At 52.2% G+C, this 16,938-nt stretch overlaps 1 protein-coding gene across 17 annotated transcripts in view; it reads right to left on the bottom strand.

Moving 5' to 3' along the window:
- Nucleotides 1-16,938, bottom strand: part of LOC139553097 (plasma membrane calcium-transporting ATPase 2-like) — a 256,276-nt gene that overhangs the window by 87,246 nt on the left and 152,092 nt on the right. For 11 of the 17 annotated variants that reach the window (XM_071365060.1, XM_071365054.1, XM_071365079.1 and 8 more), the window contains one exon: nucleotides 259-351. The exons of the other annotated variants lie outside the window; for them this stretch is intronic. In XM_071365060.1, coding sequence (XP_071221161.1) covers nucleotides 259-351 — 93 coding nt within the window. The remainder of the gene's footprint in view (nucleotides 1-258; nucleotides 352-16,938) is intronic. 17 annotated transcript variants of the gene reach the window in all.

Genomic DNA, 16,938 nt, shown 5'->3' with positions numbered 1-16,938 from the left:
GTAGGGTGCTATTTGGGACTTGGGTAGATTCATCTACTTCAGACATCAGTCACAGGAAACTAGTAATAACTCAAACCAATGACTTTGCTTATCCTTTATGAGGGAGGAGGGAGGAGGTAAAGACAGTCGGAGGATGGAGGAGAGGAGGAGGTAGAGGAGGATGATGTTAAGGGCAGAAAGAGGTGGAAAATGGAGGAGGCAGTAGTACCCAGGAGGTACAGCAGGACAGGAAGTAGCTTCTGGTTTCGGTCAACCTACCATTACCTAGGCTGGCATTGCCAGGTGCAATACCGCCTGCAGTACCATCGGTGGCTATAGTTGCGATGGGGTGGGCAGAGGGATGGGGGCAATCTATAGTAGCAAGTACATTATGGGTAAAAAAAAGGCAACAGTGAACACAAATAACATGGTTAGAAGCCTGAATAACCAATGAACATGGTTAACATCCTGAATAACCAATGAACATGGTTAAAATCCTGAATAACCAAAGAACATGGTTAAAATCCTGAATAACCAAAGAACATGGTTAACATCCTGAATAACCAAAGAACATGGTTAAAATCCTGAATAACCAAAGAACATGGTTAACATCCTGAATAACCAAAGAACATGGTTAAAATCCTGAATAACCAAAGAACATGGTTAACATCCTGAATAACCAATGAACATGGTTAAAATCCTGAATAACCAAAGAACATGGTTAACATCCTGAATAACCAAAGAACATGGTTAAAATCCTGAATAACCAAAGAACATGGTTAACATCCTGAATAACCAATGAACATGGTTAAAGGTATGATTTGTGTTGTTGCTGCTGTTAATTCACACCAGGATTGCCAAAAAAGCCCAACATTTCTCCAAACAGGGAATAATGGATAAGTGACCAGATTTGTTCAACCCTAGTTCACACACTGATGTTTAAAACTGAGAGGACTGGAGGAACGGTACAGACATTACAAACATACATGAACATGGAACCGGTTCAACAATACTAATAATGGATCAACTAAATGAATGGAACTGGTTCAACAATACTAATAATGGATCAACTAAATGAATGGAACTGGTTCAACATAATAATAATGGATCAACTAAATGAATGGAACTGGTTCAACATAATAATAATGGATCAACTAAATGAATGGAACTGGTTCAACATAATAATAATGGATCAACTAAATGAATGGAACTGGTTCAACATAATAATAATGGATCAACTAAATGAATGGAACTGGTTCAACATAATAATAATGGATCAACTAAATGAATGGAACTGGTTCAACATAATAATAATGGATCAACTAAATGAATGGAACTGGTTCAACATAATACTAATGGATCAACTAAATGAACGGAACTGGTTCAACATAATACTAATGGATCAACTAAATGAATGGAACTGGTTCAACATAATAATAATGGATCAACTAAATGAATGGAACTGGTTCAACATAATAATAATGGATCAACTAAATGAATGGAACTGGTTCAACATAATAATAATGGATCAACTAAATGAATGGAACTGGTTCAACATAATAATAATGGATCAACTAAATGAATGGAACTGGTTCAACATAATAATAATGGATCAACTAAATGAATGGAACAGGTTCAACATAATACTAAAGGGCAAAGAGAGGAAGGTTTGACCCATTTCTTGAACGAAAACAAACCAGTGACGAGAGAGAAAAACCTCAGGCTAAAACCCTCTATCTGTCAGGTGGTTAACTCCTGTATATCTAGCGTGGTTGTAACAACACCTAATCAATACGTAATCCATATGTATTCCAGGGCTTAATCAATCAATACGATCAATCAATGTCAACCATGTTATTCGTGTCATGTCATTGAGCAGCAAAATAGATCCAATGTGATTGGAACAGGAACACAGTGTGGTTAAACTGCTTCCAGGTCATTCCATCACCGTGACAACGGCCACAGGACATCCAGACGACCGGTGGAGGGGGAACACACCACCTGTTACATACTCTGGGGTGGAGGCAATGCTTTACAAAGAACAGAGTTCCACACAATATTAAATTATATTTTACACGTAGAAATTACGTTCTGAATGATGTTTAAACTCTTAGGATTTTACACTGGCAGTTGCCATTGTTTTTAATTCCAATGCCACCTTTGTGCATACTGTACCCTTCACATGCAACGGTTCCTTCACAGGAGGGTAGAAGATACATTACATCAGTAGAATCTTCCGGTCTATTACTGCGTCCCAAAAGGCACCCTATTCCCTATTATAGTACACTACTTTATACCAGAGCCCTATTCCCTATGTAGTGCACTACTTTATACCAGAGCCCTATTCCCTATGTAGTGCACTACTTCATACCAGAGCCCTATTCCCTATGTAGTGCACTACTTTATACCAGAGCCCTATTCCCTATGTAGTGCACTACTTTATACCAGAGCCCTATGGGCCTATAGGGAATAGGGTGCCATTTGGGACCCACTCCTATGTTTCAGGAGCGGGGACAGATGATCAAAACATTAATCTGTTAAAGTTGAATCTCTTTAAAGTCTGTCTGGGGTGAATTGGTGAATGTTAAATCATTCCTTGTGAAGTTACTATTACTATTTAACTCAGCAGATCTCTTTAGTGAATTTAACCAATCACAGGCTTGGATCATGTTGATGTAAGCAATCACAGGCTTGGATCATGTTGATGTAAACCAATCACAGGCTTGGATCATGTTGATTTAACCAATCACAGGCTTGGATCATGTTGATGTAAACCAATCACAGGCTTGGATCATGTTGATTTAACCAATCACAGGCTTGGATCATGTTGATTTAACCAATCACAGGCTTTGATCATGTTGATTTAACCAATCACAGGCTTTGATCATGTTGATTTAACCAATCACAGGCATTGATCATGTTGATTTAACCAATCACAGGCTTTGATCATGTTGATTTAACCAATCACAGGCTTGGATCATGTTGATGTAAACCAATCACAGGCTTGGATCATGTTGATTTAACCAATCACAGGCTTTGATCATGTTGATTTAAATAATCACAGGCTTTGATGTGGGACATTTGAAACTGTATTGGGGACGGTGGGGGAAATATGGACGAGATTGGGTTTTCTGAGAGACTGAAGCCGGGTCGGTTAGGGTTAGGGACAGGGAAGGGGTAGTTCAGTAGGGTAGTTAGAGGGACAGGGAAGGGGTAGTTCAGTAGGGTAGTTAGAGGGACAGGGAAGGGGTAGTTCAGTAGGGTAGTTAGAGGGACAGGGAAGGGTGTAGGTCAGTAGGGTAGTTAGAGGGACAGGGAAGGGTGTAGGTCAGTAGGGTAGTTAGAGGGACAGGGAAGGGTGTAGGTCAGTAGGGTAGTTAGAGGGACAGGGAAGGGTGTAGGTCAGTAGGGTAGTTAGAGGGACAGGGAAGGGTGTAGGTCAGTAGGGTAGTTAGAGGGACAGGGAAGGGTGTAGGTCAGTAGGGTAGTTAGAGGGACAGGGAAGGGGTTGGGGTAGTTAGAGGGACAGGGAAGGGGTAGTTCAGTAGGGTAGTTAGAGGGACAGGGAAGGGGGTAGTTCAGTAGGGTAGTTAGAGGGACAGGGAAGGGGTAGTTCAGTAGGGTAGTTAGAGGGACAGGGAAGGGGTAGGTCAGTAGGGTAGTTAGAGGGACAGGGAAGGGTGTAGGTCAGTAGGGTAGTTAGAGGGACAGGGAAGGGTGTAGGTCAGTAGGGTAGTTAGAGGGACAGGGAAGTGTGTAGGTCAGTAGGGTAGTTAGAGGGACAGGGAAGGGTGTAGGTCAGTAGGGTAGTTAGAGGGACAGGGAAGGGTGTAGGTCAGTAGGGTAGTTAGAGGGACAGGGAAGGGGTTGGGGTAGTTAGAGGGACAGGGAAGGGGTAGTTCAGTAGGGTAGTTAGAGGGACAGGGAAGGGGGTAGTTCAGTAGGGTAGTTAGAGGGACAGGGAAGGGTGTAGGTTAGTAGGGTAGTTAGAGGGACAGGGAAGGGTGTAGGTCAGTAGGGTAGTTTGAGGGACCATGAAGGGTGTAGGTCAGTAGGGTAGTTAGAGGGACAGGGAAGGGGTTGGGGTAGTTAGAGGGACAGGGAAGGGGTAGTTCAGTAGGGTAGTTAGAGGGACAGGGAAGGGGGTAGTTCAGTAGGGTAGTTAGAGGGACAGGGAAGGGGTAGTTCAGTAGGGTAGTCAGAGGGACAGGGAAGGGGTAGTTCAGTAGGGTAGTTAGAGGGACAGGGAAGGGTGTAGGTCAGTAGGGTAGTTAGAGGGACAGGGAAGGGTGTAGGTCAGTAGGGTAGTTAGAGGGACAGGGAAGGGGTTGGGGTAGTTAGAGGGACAGGGAAGGGGTAGTTCAGTAGGGTAGTTAGAGGGACAGGGAAGGGGGTAGTTCAGTAGGGTAGTTAGAGGGACAGGGAAGGGGTAGTTCAGTAGGGTAGTCAGAGGGACAGGGAAGGGGTAGTTCAGTAGGGTAGTTAGAGGGACAGGGAAGGGGGTAGTTCAGTAGGGTAGTTAGAGGGACAGGGAAGGGGGTAGTTCAGTAGGGTAGTTAGAGGGACAGGGAAGGGGTAGTTCAGTAGGGTAGTTAGAGGGAGAGGGAAGGGGTTGGGGTAGTTAGAGGGACAGGGAAAGGGGTTGGGGTAGTTAGAGGGACAGGGAAGGGGTTGGGGTAGTTAGAGGGACAGGGAAGGGGTTGGGGTAGTTAGAGGGACAGGGAAAGGGGTAGTTCAGTAGGGTAGTTAGAGGGACAGGGAAGGGGTTGGGGTAGTTAGAGGGACAGGGAAGGAGTTGGGGTAGTTAGAGGGACAGGGAAGGGGGTTGGGGTAGTTAGAGGGACAGGGAAGGGGTTGGGGTAGTTAGAGGGACAGGGAAGGGGGTAGTTCAGTAGGGTAGTTAGAGGGGCAGGGAAGGGGTTGGGGTAGTTAGAGGGACAGGGAAAGGGTAGTTCAGTAGGGTAGTTAGAGGGACAGGGAAGGGGGTAGTTCAGTAGGGTAGTTAGAGGGACAGGGAAGGGGTAGTTCAGTAGGGTAGTTAGAGGGACAGGGAAGGGGTAGTTCAGTAGGGTAGTTAGAGGGACAGGGAAGGGGTAGTTCAGTAGGGTAGTTAGAGGGACAGGGAAGGGGTAGTTCAGTAGGGTAGTTAGAGGGACAGGGAAGGGGGTAGTTCAGTAGGGTAGTTAGAGGGACAGGGAAGGGTGTAGGTCAGTAGGGTAGTTAGAGGGACAGGGAAGGGTGTAGGTCAGTAGGGTAGTTAGAGGGACAGGGAAGGGGTTGGGGTAGTTAGAGGGACAGGGAAGGGGTAGTTCAGTAGGGTAGTTAGAGGGACAGGGAAGGGGGTAGTTCAGTAGGGTAGTTAGAGGGACAGGGAAGGGGTAGTTCAGTAGGGTAGTTAGAGGGACAGGGAAGGGGTAGTTCAGTAGGGTAGTTAGAGGGACAGGGAAGGGGGTAGTTCAGTAGGGTAGTTAGAGGGACAGGGCAGGGGGTAGTTCAGTAGGGTAGTTAGAGGGACAGGGAAGGGGTAGTTCAGTAGGGTAGTTAGAGGGACAGGGAAGGGGTTGGGGTAGTTAGAGGGACAGGGAAGGGGTTGGGGTAGTTAGAGGGACAGGGAAGGGGTTGAGGTAGTTAGAGGGACAGGGAAAGGGGTAGTTCAGTAGGGTAGTTAGAGGGACAGGGAAGGGGTTGGGGTAGTTAGAGGGACAGGGAAGGAGTTGGGGTAGTTAGAGGGACAGGGAAGGGGGTTGGGGTAGTTAGAGGGACAGGGAAGGGGTTGGGGTAGTTAGAGGGACAGGGAAGGGGGTAGTTCAGTAGGGTAGTTAGAGGGGCAGGGAAGGGGTTGGGGTAGTTAGAGGGACAGGGAAGGGGTAGTTCAGTAGGGTAGTTAGAGGGACAGGGAAGGGGGTAGTTCAGTAGGGTAGTTAGAGGGACAGGGAAGGGGTAGTTCAGTAGGGTAGTTAGAGGGACAGGGAAGGGGTAGTTCAGTAGGGTAGTTAGAGGGACAGGGAAGGGGTAGTTCAGTAGGGTAGTTAGAGGGACAGGGAAGGGGTAGTTCAGTAGGGTAGTTAGAGGGACAGGGAAGGGGTAGTTCAGTAGGGTAGTTAGAGGGACAGGGAAGGGTGTAGGTCAGTAGGGTAGTTAGAGGGACAGGGAGGGTAGTTAGAGGGACAGGGAAGGGTGTAGGTCAGTAGGGTAGTTAGAGGGACAGGGAAGGGGTTGGGGTAGTTAGAGGGACAGGGAAGGGGTAGTTCAGTAGGGTAGTTAGAGGGACAGGGAAGGGGGTAGTTCAGTAGGGTAGTTAGAGGGACAGGGAAGGGGTAGTTCAGTAGGGTAGTTAGAGGGACAGGGAAGGGGTAGTTCAGTAGGGTAGTTAGAGGGACATGGAAGGGGTAGTTCAGTAGGGTAGTTAGAGGGACAGGGAAGGGTGTAGGTCAGTAGGGTAGTTAGAGGGACATGGAAGGGTGTAGGTCAGTAGGGTAGTTAGAGGGACAGGGAAGGGTGTAGGTCAGTAGGGTAGTTAGAGGGACAGGGAAGGGGTTGGGGTAGTTAGAGGAACAGGGAAGGGGTATTTCACTAGGGTAGTTAGAGGGACAGGGAAGGGGGTAGTTCAGTAGGGTAGTTAGAGGGACAGGGAAGGGGTAGTTCAGTAGGGTAGTTAGAGGGACAGGGAAGGGGTAGTTCAGTAGGGTAGTTAGAGGGACAGGGAAGGGGGTAGTTCAGTAGGGTAGTTAGAGGGACAGGGAAGGGGGTAGTTCAGTAGGGTAGTTAGAGGGACAGGGAAGGGGTAGTTCAGTAGGGTAGTTAGAGGGACAGGGAAGGAGTTGGGGTAGTTAGAGGGACAGGGAAGGGGTTGGGGTAGTTAGAGGGACAGGGAAGGGGTTGGGGTAGTTAGAGGGACAGGGAAGGGGTTGGGGTAGTTAGAGGGACAGGGAAGGGGTTGGGGTAGTTAGAGGGACAGGGAAAGGGGTAGTTCAGTAGGGTAGTTAGAGGGACAGGGAAGGGGTTGGGGTAGTTAGAGGGACAGGGAAGGAGTTGGGGTAGTTAGAGGGACAGGGAAGGGGGTTGGGGTAGTTAGAGGGACAGGGAAGGGGTTGGGGTAGTTAGAGGGACAGGGAAGGGGGTAGTTCAGTAGGGTAGTTAGAGGGACAGGGAAGGGGTTGGGGTAGTTAGAGGGACAGGGAAGGGGTAGTTCAGTAGGGTAGTTAGAGGGACAGGGAAGGGGGTAGTTCAGTAGGGTAGTTAGAGGGACAGGGAAGGGGTAGTTCAGTAGTGTAGTTAGAGGGACAGGGAAGGGGTAGTTCAGTAGGGTAGTTAGAGGGACAGGGAAGGGGTAGTTCAGTAGGGTAGTTAGAGGGACAGGGAAGGGGTAGTTCAGTAGGGTAGTTAGAGGGACAGGGAAGGGGTTGGGGTAGTTAGAGGGACAGGGAAGGGGTAGTTCAGTAGGGTAGTTAGAGGGACAGGGAAGGGGGTAGTTCAGTAGGGTAGTTAGAGGGACAGGGAAGGGGTAGTTCAGTAGGGTAGTTAGAGGGACAGGGAAGGGGTTGGGGTAGTTAGAGGGACAGGGAAGGGGTTGGGGTAGTTAGAGGGACAGGGAAGGGGTTGGGGTAGTTAGAGGGACAGGGAAGGGGTTGGGGTAGTTAGAGGGACAGGGAAGGGGTTGGGGTAGTTAGAGGGACAGGGAAAGGGGTAGTTCAGTAGGGTAGTTAGAGGGACAGGGAAGGGGTTGGGGTAGTTAGAAGGACAGGGAAGGAGTTGGGGTAGTTAGAGGGACAGGGAAGGGGGTTGGGGTAGTTAGAGGGACAGGGAAGGGGTTGGGGTAGTTAGAGGGACAGGGAAGGGGGTAGTTCAGTAGGGTAGTTAGAGGGACAGGGAAGGGGTAGGGGTAGTTAGAGGGACAGGGAAGGGGTTGGGGTAGTTAGAGGGACAGGGAAGGGGTTGTGGTAGTTAGAGGGACAGGGAAGGGGTTGGGGTAGTTAGAGGGACAGGGAAGGGGTAGTTCAGTGGGGTAGTTAGAGGGACAGGGAATTGGGTAGTTCAGTAGGGTAGTTAGAGGGACAGGGAGGGGGTAGTTCAGTAGGGTAGTTAGAGGGACAGGGAAGGGGTTGGGGTAGTTAGAGGGACGGGGAAGGGGTTGGGGTAGTTCAGTAGGATAGTTAGAGGGACAGGGAAGGGGTTGGGGTAGTTAGAGGGACAGGGAAGGGGTTGGGGTAGTTCAGTAGGGTAGTTAGAGGGACAGGGAAGGGGTTGGGGTAGTTAGAGGGACAGGGAATTGGGTAGTTCAGTAGGGTAGTTAGAGGGACAGGGAAGGGATAGTTCAGTAGGGTAGTTAGAGGGACAGGGAAGGGGTAGTTCAGTAGGGTAGTTAGAGGGACAGGGAAGGGGTTGGGGTAGTTAGAGGGACAGGGAAGGGGTTGGGGTAGTTCAGTAGGGTAGTTAGAGGGACAGGGAAGGGGGTAGTTCAGTAGGGTAGTTAGAGGGACAGCGAAGGGGTAGTTCAGTAGGGTAGTTAGAGGGACAGGGAAGGGGTTGGGGTAGTTAGAGGGACAGGGAAGGGGTAGTTCAGTAGGGTAGTTAGAGGGACAGGGAAGGGGTTGGGGTAGTTAGAGGGACAAGGAAGGGGTTGGTCAGTAGGGTAGTTAGAGGGACAGGGAAGGGGTTGGGGTAGTTAGAGGGACAGGGAAGGGGTAGTTCAGTAGGGTAGTTAGAAGGACAGGGAAGGGGTTGGTCAGTAGGGTAGTTAGAGGGACAGGGAAGGGGTTGGTCAGTAGGGTAGTTAGAGGGACAGGGAAGGGGGTAGTTCAGTAGGGTAGTTAGAGGGACAGGGAAGGGGTAGGTCAGTAGGGTAGTTAGAGGGACAGGGAAGGGGTTGGGGTAGTTAGAGGGACAGGGAAGGGGTTGGTCAGTAGGGTAGTTAGAGGGACAGGGACGGGGTTGGGGTAGTTAGAGGGACAGGGAGGGGGTTGGGGTAGTTAGAGGGACAGGGAAGGGGTAGTTCAGTAGGGTAGTTAGAGGGACAGGGAAGGGGTTGGGGTAGTTAGAGGGACAGGGAAGGGGTAGTTCAGTAGGGTAGTTAGAGGGACAGGGAAGGGGTTGGGGTAGTTAGAGGGACAGGGAAGGGGTAGGGGTAGTTAGAGGGACAGGGAAGGGGGTAGTTCAGTAGGGTAGTTAGAGGGACAGGGAAGGGGTAGGGGTAGTTAGAGGGACAGGGAAGGGGTTGGGGTAGTTAGAGGGACAGGGAAGGGGGTAGTTCAGTAGGGTAGTTAGAGGGACAGGGAAGGGGGTAGTTCAGTAGGGTAGTTAGAGGGACAGGGAAGGGGTTGGGGTAGTTCAGTAGGGTAGTTAGAGGGACAGGGAAGGGGTAGGGGTAGTTAGAGGGACAGGGAAGGGGTTGGGGTAGTTCAGTAGGGTAGTTAGAGGGACAGGGGAGGGGTTGGGGTAGTTAGAGGGACAGGGAAGGTGGTAGTTCAGTAGGGTATTTAGAGGGACAGGGAAGGGGTAGGGGTAGTTAGAGGGACAGGGAAGGGGTAGGGGTAGTTAGAGGGACAGGGAAGGGGTTGGGGTAGTTAGAGGGACAGGGAAGGGGTTGGGGTAGTTAGAGGGACAGGGAAGGGGATAGTTCAGTAGGGTAGTTAGAGGGACAGGGAAGGGGGTAGTTCAGTAGGGTAGTTAGAGGGACAGGGAAGGGGGTAGTTCAGTAGGGTAGTTAGAGGGACAGGGAAGGGGTTGGGGTAGTTAGAGGGACAGGGAAGGGGTTGGGGTAGTTAGAGGGACAGGGAAGGGGTTGGGGTAGTTAGAGGGACAGGGAAGGGGTTGGGGTAGTTAGAGGGACAGGGAAAGGGGTAGTTCAGTAGGGTAGTTAGAGGGACAGGGAAGGGGTTGGGGTAGTTAGAGGGACAGGGAAGGAGTTGGGGTAGTTAGAGGGACAGGGAAGGGGGTTGGGGTAGTTAGAGGGACAGGGAAGGGGTTGGGGTAGTTAGAGGGACAGGGAAGGGGGTAGTTCAGTAGGGTAGTTAGAGGGACAGGGAAGGGGTAGGGGTAGTTAGAGGGACAGGGAAGGGGTTGGGGTAGTTAGAGGGACAGGGAAGGGGTTGTGGTAGTTAGAGGGACAGGGAAGGGGTTGGGGTAGTTAGAGGGACAGGGAAGGGGTAGTTCAGTGGGGTAGTTAGAGGGACAGGGAATTGGGTAGTTCAGTAGGGTAGTTAGAGGGACAGGGAGGGGGTAGTTCAGTAGGGTAGTTAGAGGGACAGGGAAGGGGTTGGGGTAGTTAGAGGGACGGGGAAGGGGTTGGGGTAGTTCAGTAGGATAGTTAGAGGGACAGGGAAGGGGTTGGGGTAGTTAGAGGGACAGGGAAGGGGTTGGGGTAGTTCAGTAGGGTAGTTAGAGGGACAGGGAAGGGGTTGGGGTAGTTAGAGGGACAGGGAATTGGGTAGTTCAGTAGGGTAGTTAGAGGGACAGGGAAGGGATAGTTCAGTAGGGTAGTTAGAGGGACAGGGAAGGGGTAGTTCAGTAGGGTAGTTAGAGGGACAGGGAAGGGGTTGGGGTAGTTAGAGGGACAGGGAAGGGGTTGGGGTAGTTCAGTAGGGTAGTTAGAGGGACAGGGAAGGGGGTAGTTCAGTAGGGTAGTTAGAGGGACAGCGAAGGGGTAGTTCAGTAGGGTAGTTAGAGGGACAGGGAAGGGGTTGGGGTAGTTAGAGGGACAGGGAAGGGGTAGTTCAGTAGGGTAGTTAGAGGGACAGGGAAGGGGTTGGGGTAGTTAGAGGGACAAGGAAGGGGTTGGTCAGTAGGGTAGTTAGAGGGACAGGGAAGGGGTTGGGGTAGTTAGAGGGACAGGGAAGGGGTAGTTCAGTAGGGTAGTTAGAAGGACAGGGAAGGGGTTGGTCAGTAGGGTAGTTAGAGGGACAGGGAAGGGGTAGTTCAGTAGTGTAGTTAGAGGGACAGGGAAGGGGTAGTTCAGTAGGGTAGTTAGAGGGACAGGGAAGGGGTAGTTCAGTAGGGTAGTTAGAGGGACAGGGAAGGGGTAGTTCAGTAGGGTAGTTAGAGGGACAGGGAAGGGGTTGGGGTAGTTAGAGGGACAGGGAAGGGGTAGTTCAGTAGGGTAGTTAGAGGGACAGGGAAGGGGGTAGTTCAGTAGGGTAGTTAGAGGGACAGGGAAGGGGTAGTTCAGTAGGGTAGTTAGAGGGACAGGGAAGGGGTTGGGGTAGTTAGAGGGACAGGGAAGGGGTTGGGGTAGTTAGAGGGACAGGGAAGGGGTTGGGGTAGTTAGAGGGACAGGGAAGGGGTTGGGGTAGTTAGAGGGACAGGGAAAGGGGTAGTTCAGTAGGGTAGTTAGAGGGACAGGGAAGGGGTTGGGGTAGTTAGAAGGACAGGGAAGGAGTTGGGGTAGTTAGAGGGACAGGGAAGGGGGTTGGGGTAGTTAGAGGGACAGGGAAGGGGTTGGGGTAGTTAGAGGGACAGGGAAGGGGGTAGTTCAGTAGGGTAGTTAGAGGGACAGGGAAGGGGTAGGGGTAGTTAGAGGGACAGGGAAGGGGTTGGGGTAGTTAGAGGGACAGGGAAGGGGTTGTGGTAGTTAGAGGGACAGGGAAGGGGTTGGGGTAGTTAGAGGGACAGGGAAGGGGTAGTTCAGTGGGGTAGTTAGAGGGACAGGGAATTGGGTAGTTCAGTAGGGTAGTTAGAGGGACAGGGAGGGGGTAGTTCAGTAGGGTAGTTAGAGGGACAGGGAAGGGGTTGGGGTAGTTAGAGGGACGGGGAAGGGGTTGGGGTAGTTCAGTAGGATAGTTAGAGGGACAGGGAAGGGGTTGGGGTAGTTAGAGGGACAGGGAAGGGGTTGGGGTAGTTCAGTAGGGTAGTTAGAGGGACAGGGAAGGGGTAGTTCAGTGGGGTAGTTAGAGGGACAGGGAATTGGGTAGTTCAGTAGGGTAGTTAGAGGGACAGGGAGGGGGTAGTTCAGTAGGGTAGTTAGAGGGACAGGGAAGGGGTTGGGGTAGTTAGAGGGACGGGGAAGGGGTTGGGGTAGTTCAGTAGGATAGTTAGAGGGACAGGGAAGGGGTTGGGGTAGTTAGAGGGACAGGGAAGGGGTTGGGGTAGTTCAGTAGGGTAGTTAGAGGGACAGGGAAGGGGTTGGGGTAGTTAGAGGGACAGGGAATTGGGTAGTTCAGTAGGGTAGTTAGAGGGACAGGGAAGGGATAGTTCAGTAGGGTAGTTAGAGGGACAGGGAAGGGGTAGTTCAGTAGGGTAGTTAGAGGGACAGGGAAGGGGTTGGGGTAGTTAGAGGGACAGGGAAGGGGTTGGGGTAGTTCAGTAGGGTAGTTAGAGGGACAGGGAAGGGGGTAGTTCAGTAGGGTAGTTAGAGGGACAGGGAAGGGGTAGTTCAGTAGGGTAGTTAGAGGGACAGGGAAGGGGTTGGGGTAGTTAGAGGGACAGGGAAGGGGTAGTTCAGTAGGGTAGTTAGAGGGACAGGGAAGGGGTTGGGGTAGTTAGAGGGACAAGGAAGGGGTTGGTCAGTAGGGTAGTTAGAGGGACAGGGAAGGGGTTGGGGTAGTTAGAGGGACAGGGAAGGGGTAGTTCAGTAGGGTAGTTAGAAGGACAGGGAAGGGGTTGGTCAGTAGGGTAGTTAGAGGGACAGGGAAGGGGTTGGTCAGTAGGGTAGTTAGAGGGACAGGGAAGGGGGTAGTTCAGTAGGGTAGTTAGAGGGACAGGGAAGGGGTAGGTCAGTAGGGTAGTTAGAGGGACAGGGAAGGGGTTGGGGTAGTTAGAGGGACAGGGAAGGGGTTGGTCAGTAGGGTAGTTAGAGGGACAGGGACGGGGTTGGGGTAGTTAGAGGGACAGGGAGGGGGTTGGGGTAGTTAGAGGGACAGGGAAGGGGTAGTTCAGTAGGGTAGTTAGAGGGACAGGGAAGGGGTTGGGGTAGTTAGAGGGACAGGGAAGGGGTAGTTCAGTAGGGTAGTTAGAGGGACAGGGAAGGGGTTGGGGTAGTTAGAGGGACAGGGAAGGGGTAGGGGTAGTTAGAGGGACAGGGAAGGGGGTAGTTCAGTAGGGTAGTTAGAGGGACAGGGAAGGGGTAGGGGTAGTTAGAGGGACAGGGAAGGGGTTGGGGTAGTTAGAGGGACAGGGAAGGGGGTAGTTCAGTAGGGTAGTTAGAGGGACAGGGAAGGGGGTAGTTCAGTAGGGTAGTTAGAGGGACAGGGAAGGGGTTGGGGTAGTTCAGTAGGGTAGTTAGAGGGACAGGGAAGGGGGTAGTTCAGTAGGGTAGTTAGAGGGACAGGGAAGGGGTAGGGGTAGTTAGAGGGACAGGGAAGGGGTTGGGGTAGTTCAGTAGGGTAGTTAGAGGGACAGGGGAGGGGTTGGGGTAGTTAGAGGGACAGGGAAGGTGGTAGTTCAGTAGGGTATTTAGAGGGACAGGGAAGGGGTAGGGGTAGTTAGAGGGACAGGGAAGGGGTAGGGGTAGTTAGAGGGACAGGGAAGGGGTTGGGGTAGTTAGAGGGACAGGGAAGGGGTTGGGGTAGTTAGAGGGACAGGGAAGGGGATAGTTCAGTAGGGTAGTTAGAGGGACAGGGAAGGGGGTAGTTCAGTAGGGTAGTTAGAGGGACAGGGAAGGGGGTAGTTCAGTAGGGTAGTTAGAGGGACAGGGAAGGGGTTGGGGTAGTTAGAGGGACAGGGAAGGGGTTGGGGTAGTTAGAGGGACAGGGAAGGGGTTGGGGTAGTTAGAGGGACAGGGAAGGGGTTGGGGTAGTTAGAGGGACAGGGAAAGGGGTAGTTCAGTAGGGTAGTTAGAGGGACAGGGAAGGGGTTGGGGTAGTTAGAGGGACAGGGAAGGAGTTGGGGTAGTTAGAGGGACAGGGAAGGGGGTTGGGGTAGTTAGAGGGACAGGGAAGGGGTTGGGGTAGTTAGAGGGACAGGGAAGGGGGTAGTTCAGTAGGGTAGTTAGAGGGACAGGGAAGGGGTAGGGGTAGTTAGAGGGACAGGGAAGGGGTTGGGGTAGTTAGAGGGACAGGGAAGGGGTTGTGGTAGTTAGAGGGACAGGGAAGGGGTTGGGGTAGTTAGAGGGACAGGGAATTGGGTAGTTCAGTGGGGTAGTTAGAGGGACAGGGAAGGGGTAGTTCAGTAGGGTAGTTAGAGGGACAGGGAAGGGGTTGGGGTAGTTAGAGGGACGGGGAAGGGGTTGGGGTAGTTCAGTAGGGTAGTTAGAGGGACAGGGAAGGGGTTGGGGTAGTTAGAGGGACAGGGAGGGGTTGGGGTAGTTCAGTAGGGTAGTTAGAGGGACAGGGAGGGGTTGGGGTAGTTAGAGGGTCAGGGAATTGGGTAGTTCAGTAGGGTAGTTAGAGGGACAGGGAAGGGGGTAGTTCAGTAGGGTAGTTAGAGGGACAGGGAAGGGGTAGTTCAGTAGGGTAGTTAGAGGGACAGGGAAGGGGTTGGGGTAGTTAGAGGGACAGGGAAGGGGTTGAGGTAGTTCAGTAGGGTAGTTAGAGGGACAGGGAAGGGGTTGGGGTAGTTAGAGGGACAGGGAAGGGGTTGGGGTAGTTAGAGGGACAGGGAAGGGGTTGGGGTAGTTAGAGGGACAGGGAAAGGGGTAGTTCAGTAGGGTAGTTAGAGGGACAGGGAAGGGGTTGGGGAAGTTATAGGGACAGGGAAGGAGAAGGGGTAGTTAGAGGGACAGGGAAGGGGGTTGGGGTAATTAGAGGGACAGGGAAGGGGTTGGGGTAGTTAGAGGGACAGGGAAGGGGGTAGTTCAGTAGGGTAGTTAGAGGGACAGGGAAGGGGTAGTTCAGTAGGGTAGTTAGAGGGACAGGGAAGGGGGTAGTTCAGTAGGGTAGTTAGAGGGACAGGGAAGGGGGTAGTTCAGTAGGGTAGTTAGAGGGACAGGGAAGGGGTAGTTCAGTAGGGTAGTTAGAGGGACAGGGAAGGGGTTGGGGTAGTTAGAGGGACAGGGAAGGGGTTGGGGTAGTTAGAGGGACAGGGAAGGGGTTGGGGTAGTTAGAGGGACAGGGAAGGGGTTGGGGTAGTTAGAGGGACAGGGAGAGGGGTAGTTCAGTAGGGTAGTTAGAGGGACAGGGAAGGGGTTGGGGTAGTTAGAGGGACAGGGAAGGAGTTGGGGTAGTTAGAGGGACAGGGAAGGGGGTTGGGGTAGTTAGAGGGACAGGGAAGGGGTTGGGGTAGTTAGAGGGACAGGGAAGGGGGTAGTTCAGTAGGGTAGTTAGAGGGACAGGGAAGGGGTAGTTCAGTAGGGTAGTTAGAGGGACAGGGAAGGGGGTAGTTCAGTAGGGTAGTTAGAGTGACAGGGAAGGGGGTAGTTCAGTAGGGTAGTTAGAGGGACAGGGAAGGGGTAGTTCAGTAGGGTAGTTAGAGGGACAGGGAAGGGGTTGGGGTAGTTAGAGGGACAGGGAAGGGGTTGGGGTAGTTAGAGGGACAGGGAAGGGGTTGGGGTAGTTAGAGGGACAGGGAAGTGGTTGGGGTAGTTAGAGGGACAGGGAAGGGGTTGGGGTAGTTAGAGGGACAGGGAAAGGGGTAGTTCAGTAGGGTAGTTAGAGGGACAGGGAAGGGGTTGGGGTAGTTAGAGGGACAGGGAAGGAGTTGGGGTAGTTAGAGGGACAGGGAAGGGGGTTGGGGTAGTTAGAGGGACAGGGAAGGGGTTGGGGTAGTTAGAGGGACAGGGAAGGGGGTAGTTCAGTAGGGTAGTTAGAGGGACAGGGAATTGGGTAGTTCAGTAGGGTAGTTAGAGGGACAGGGAAGGGGTAGTTCAGTAGGGTAGTTAGAGGGACAGGGAAGGGGTTGGGGTAGTTAGAGGGACGGGGAAGGGGTTGGGGTAGTTCAGTAGGGTAGTTAGAGGGACAGGGAAGGGGTTGGGGTAGTTAGAGGGACAGGGAAGGGGTTGGGGTAGTTCAGTAGGGTAGTTAGAGGGACAGGGAAGGGGTTGGGGTAGTTAGAGGGACAGGGAAGGGGTTGGGGTAGTTAGAGGGACAGGGAAGGGGTTGGGGTAGTTAGAGGGACAGGGAAGGGGTTGGGGTAGTTAGAGGGACAGGGAAAGTGGTAGTTCAGTAGGGTAGTTAGAGGGACAGGGAAGGGGTTGGGGTAGTTAGAGGGACAGGGAAGGAGTTGGGGTAGTTAGAGGGACAGGGAAGGGGGTTGGGGTAGTGAGAGGGACAGGGAAGGGGTTGGGGTAGTTAGAGGGACAGGGAAGGGGGTAGTTCAGTAGGGTAGTTAGAGGGACAGGGAATTGGGTAGTTCAGTAGGGTAGTTAGAGGGACAGGGAAGGGGTAGTTCAGTAGGGTAGTTAGAGGGACAGGGAAGGGGTTGGGGTAGTTAGAGGGACGGGGAAGGGGTTGGGGTAGTTCAGTAGGGTAGTTAGAGGGACAGGGAAGGGGTTGGGGTAGTTAGAGGGACAGGGAAGGGGTTGGGGTAGTTCAGTAGGGTAGTTAGAGGGACAGGGAAGGGGTTGGGGTAGTTAGAGGGACAGGGAAGGGGTTGGGGTAGTTCAGTAGGGTAGTTAGAGGGACAGGGAAGGGGTTGGGGTAGTCAGAGGGAAAGGGAAGGGGTTGGGGTAGTTAGAGGGACAGGGAAGGGGTTGGGGTAGTTAGAGGGACAGGGAAAGGGGTAGTTCAGTAGGGTAGTTAGAGGGACAGGGAAGGGGTTGGGGTAGTTAGAGGGACAGGGAAGGAGTTGGGGTAGTTAGAGGGACAGGGAAGGGGTTGGTCAGTAGGGTAGTTAGAGGGACAGGGAAGGGGTTGGGGTAGTTAGAGGGACAGGGAAGGGGTAGTTCAGTAGGGTAGTTAGAGGGACAGGGAAGGGGTTGGTCAGTAGGGTAGTTAGAGGGACAGGGAAGGGGTTGGTCAGTAGGGTAGTTAGAGGGACAGGGAAGGGGGTAGTTCAGTAGGGTAGTTAGAGGGACAGGGAAGGGGTAGGTCAGTAGGGTAGTTAGAGGGACAGGGAAGGGGTTGGGGTAGTTAGAGGGACAGGGAAGGGGTA

The sequence above is a fragment of the Salvelinus alpinus genome, chromosome 2, assembly GCF_045679555.1.
Source record: "Salvelinus alpinus chromosome 2, SLU_Salpinus.1, whole genome shotgun sequence".
Lineage (NCBI taxonomy): Eukaryota > Metazoa > Chordata > Actinopteri > Salmoniformes > Salmonidae > Salvelinus > Salvelinus alpinus.
Note: the sequence above shows the minus strand (reverse complement) of the source record. Positions and strands in the feature narration are given on the sequence as shown.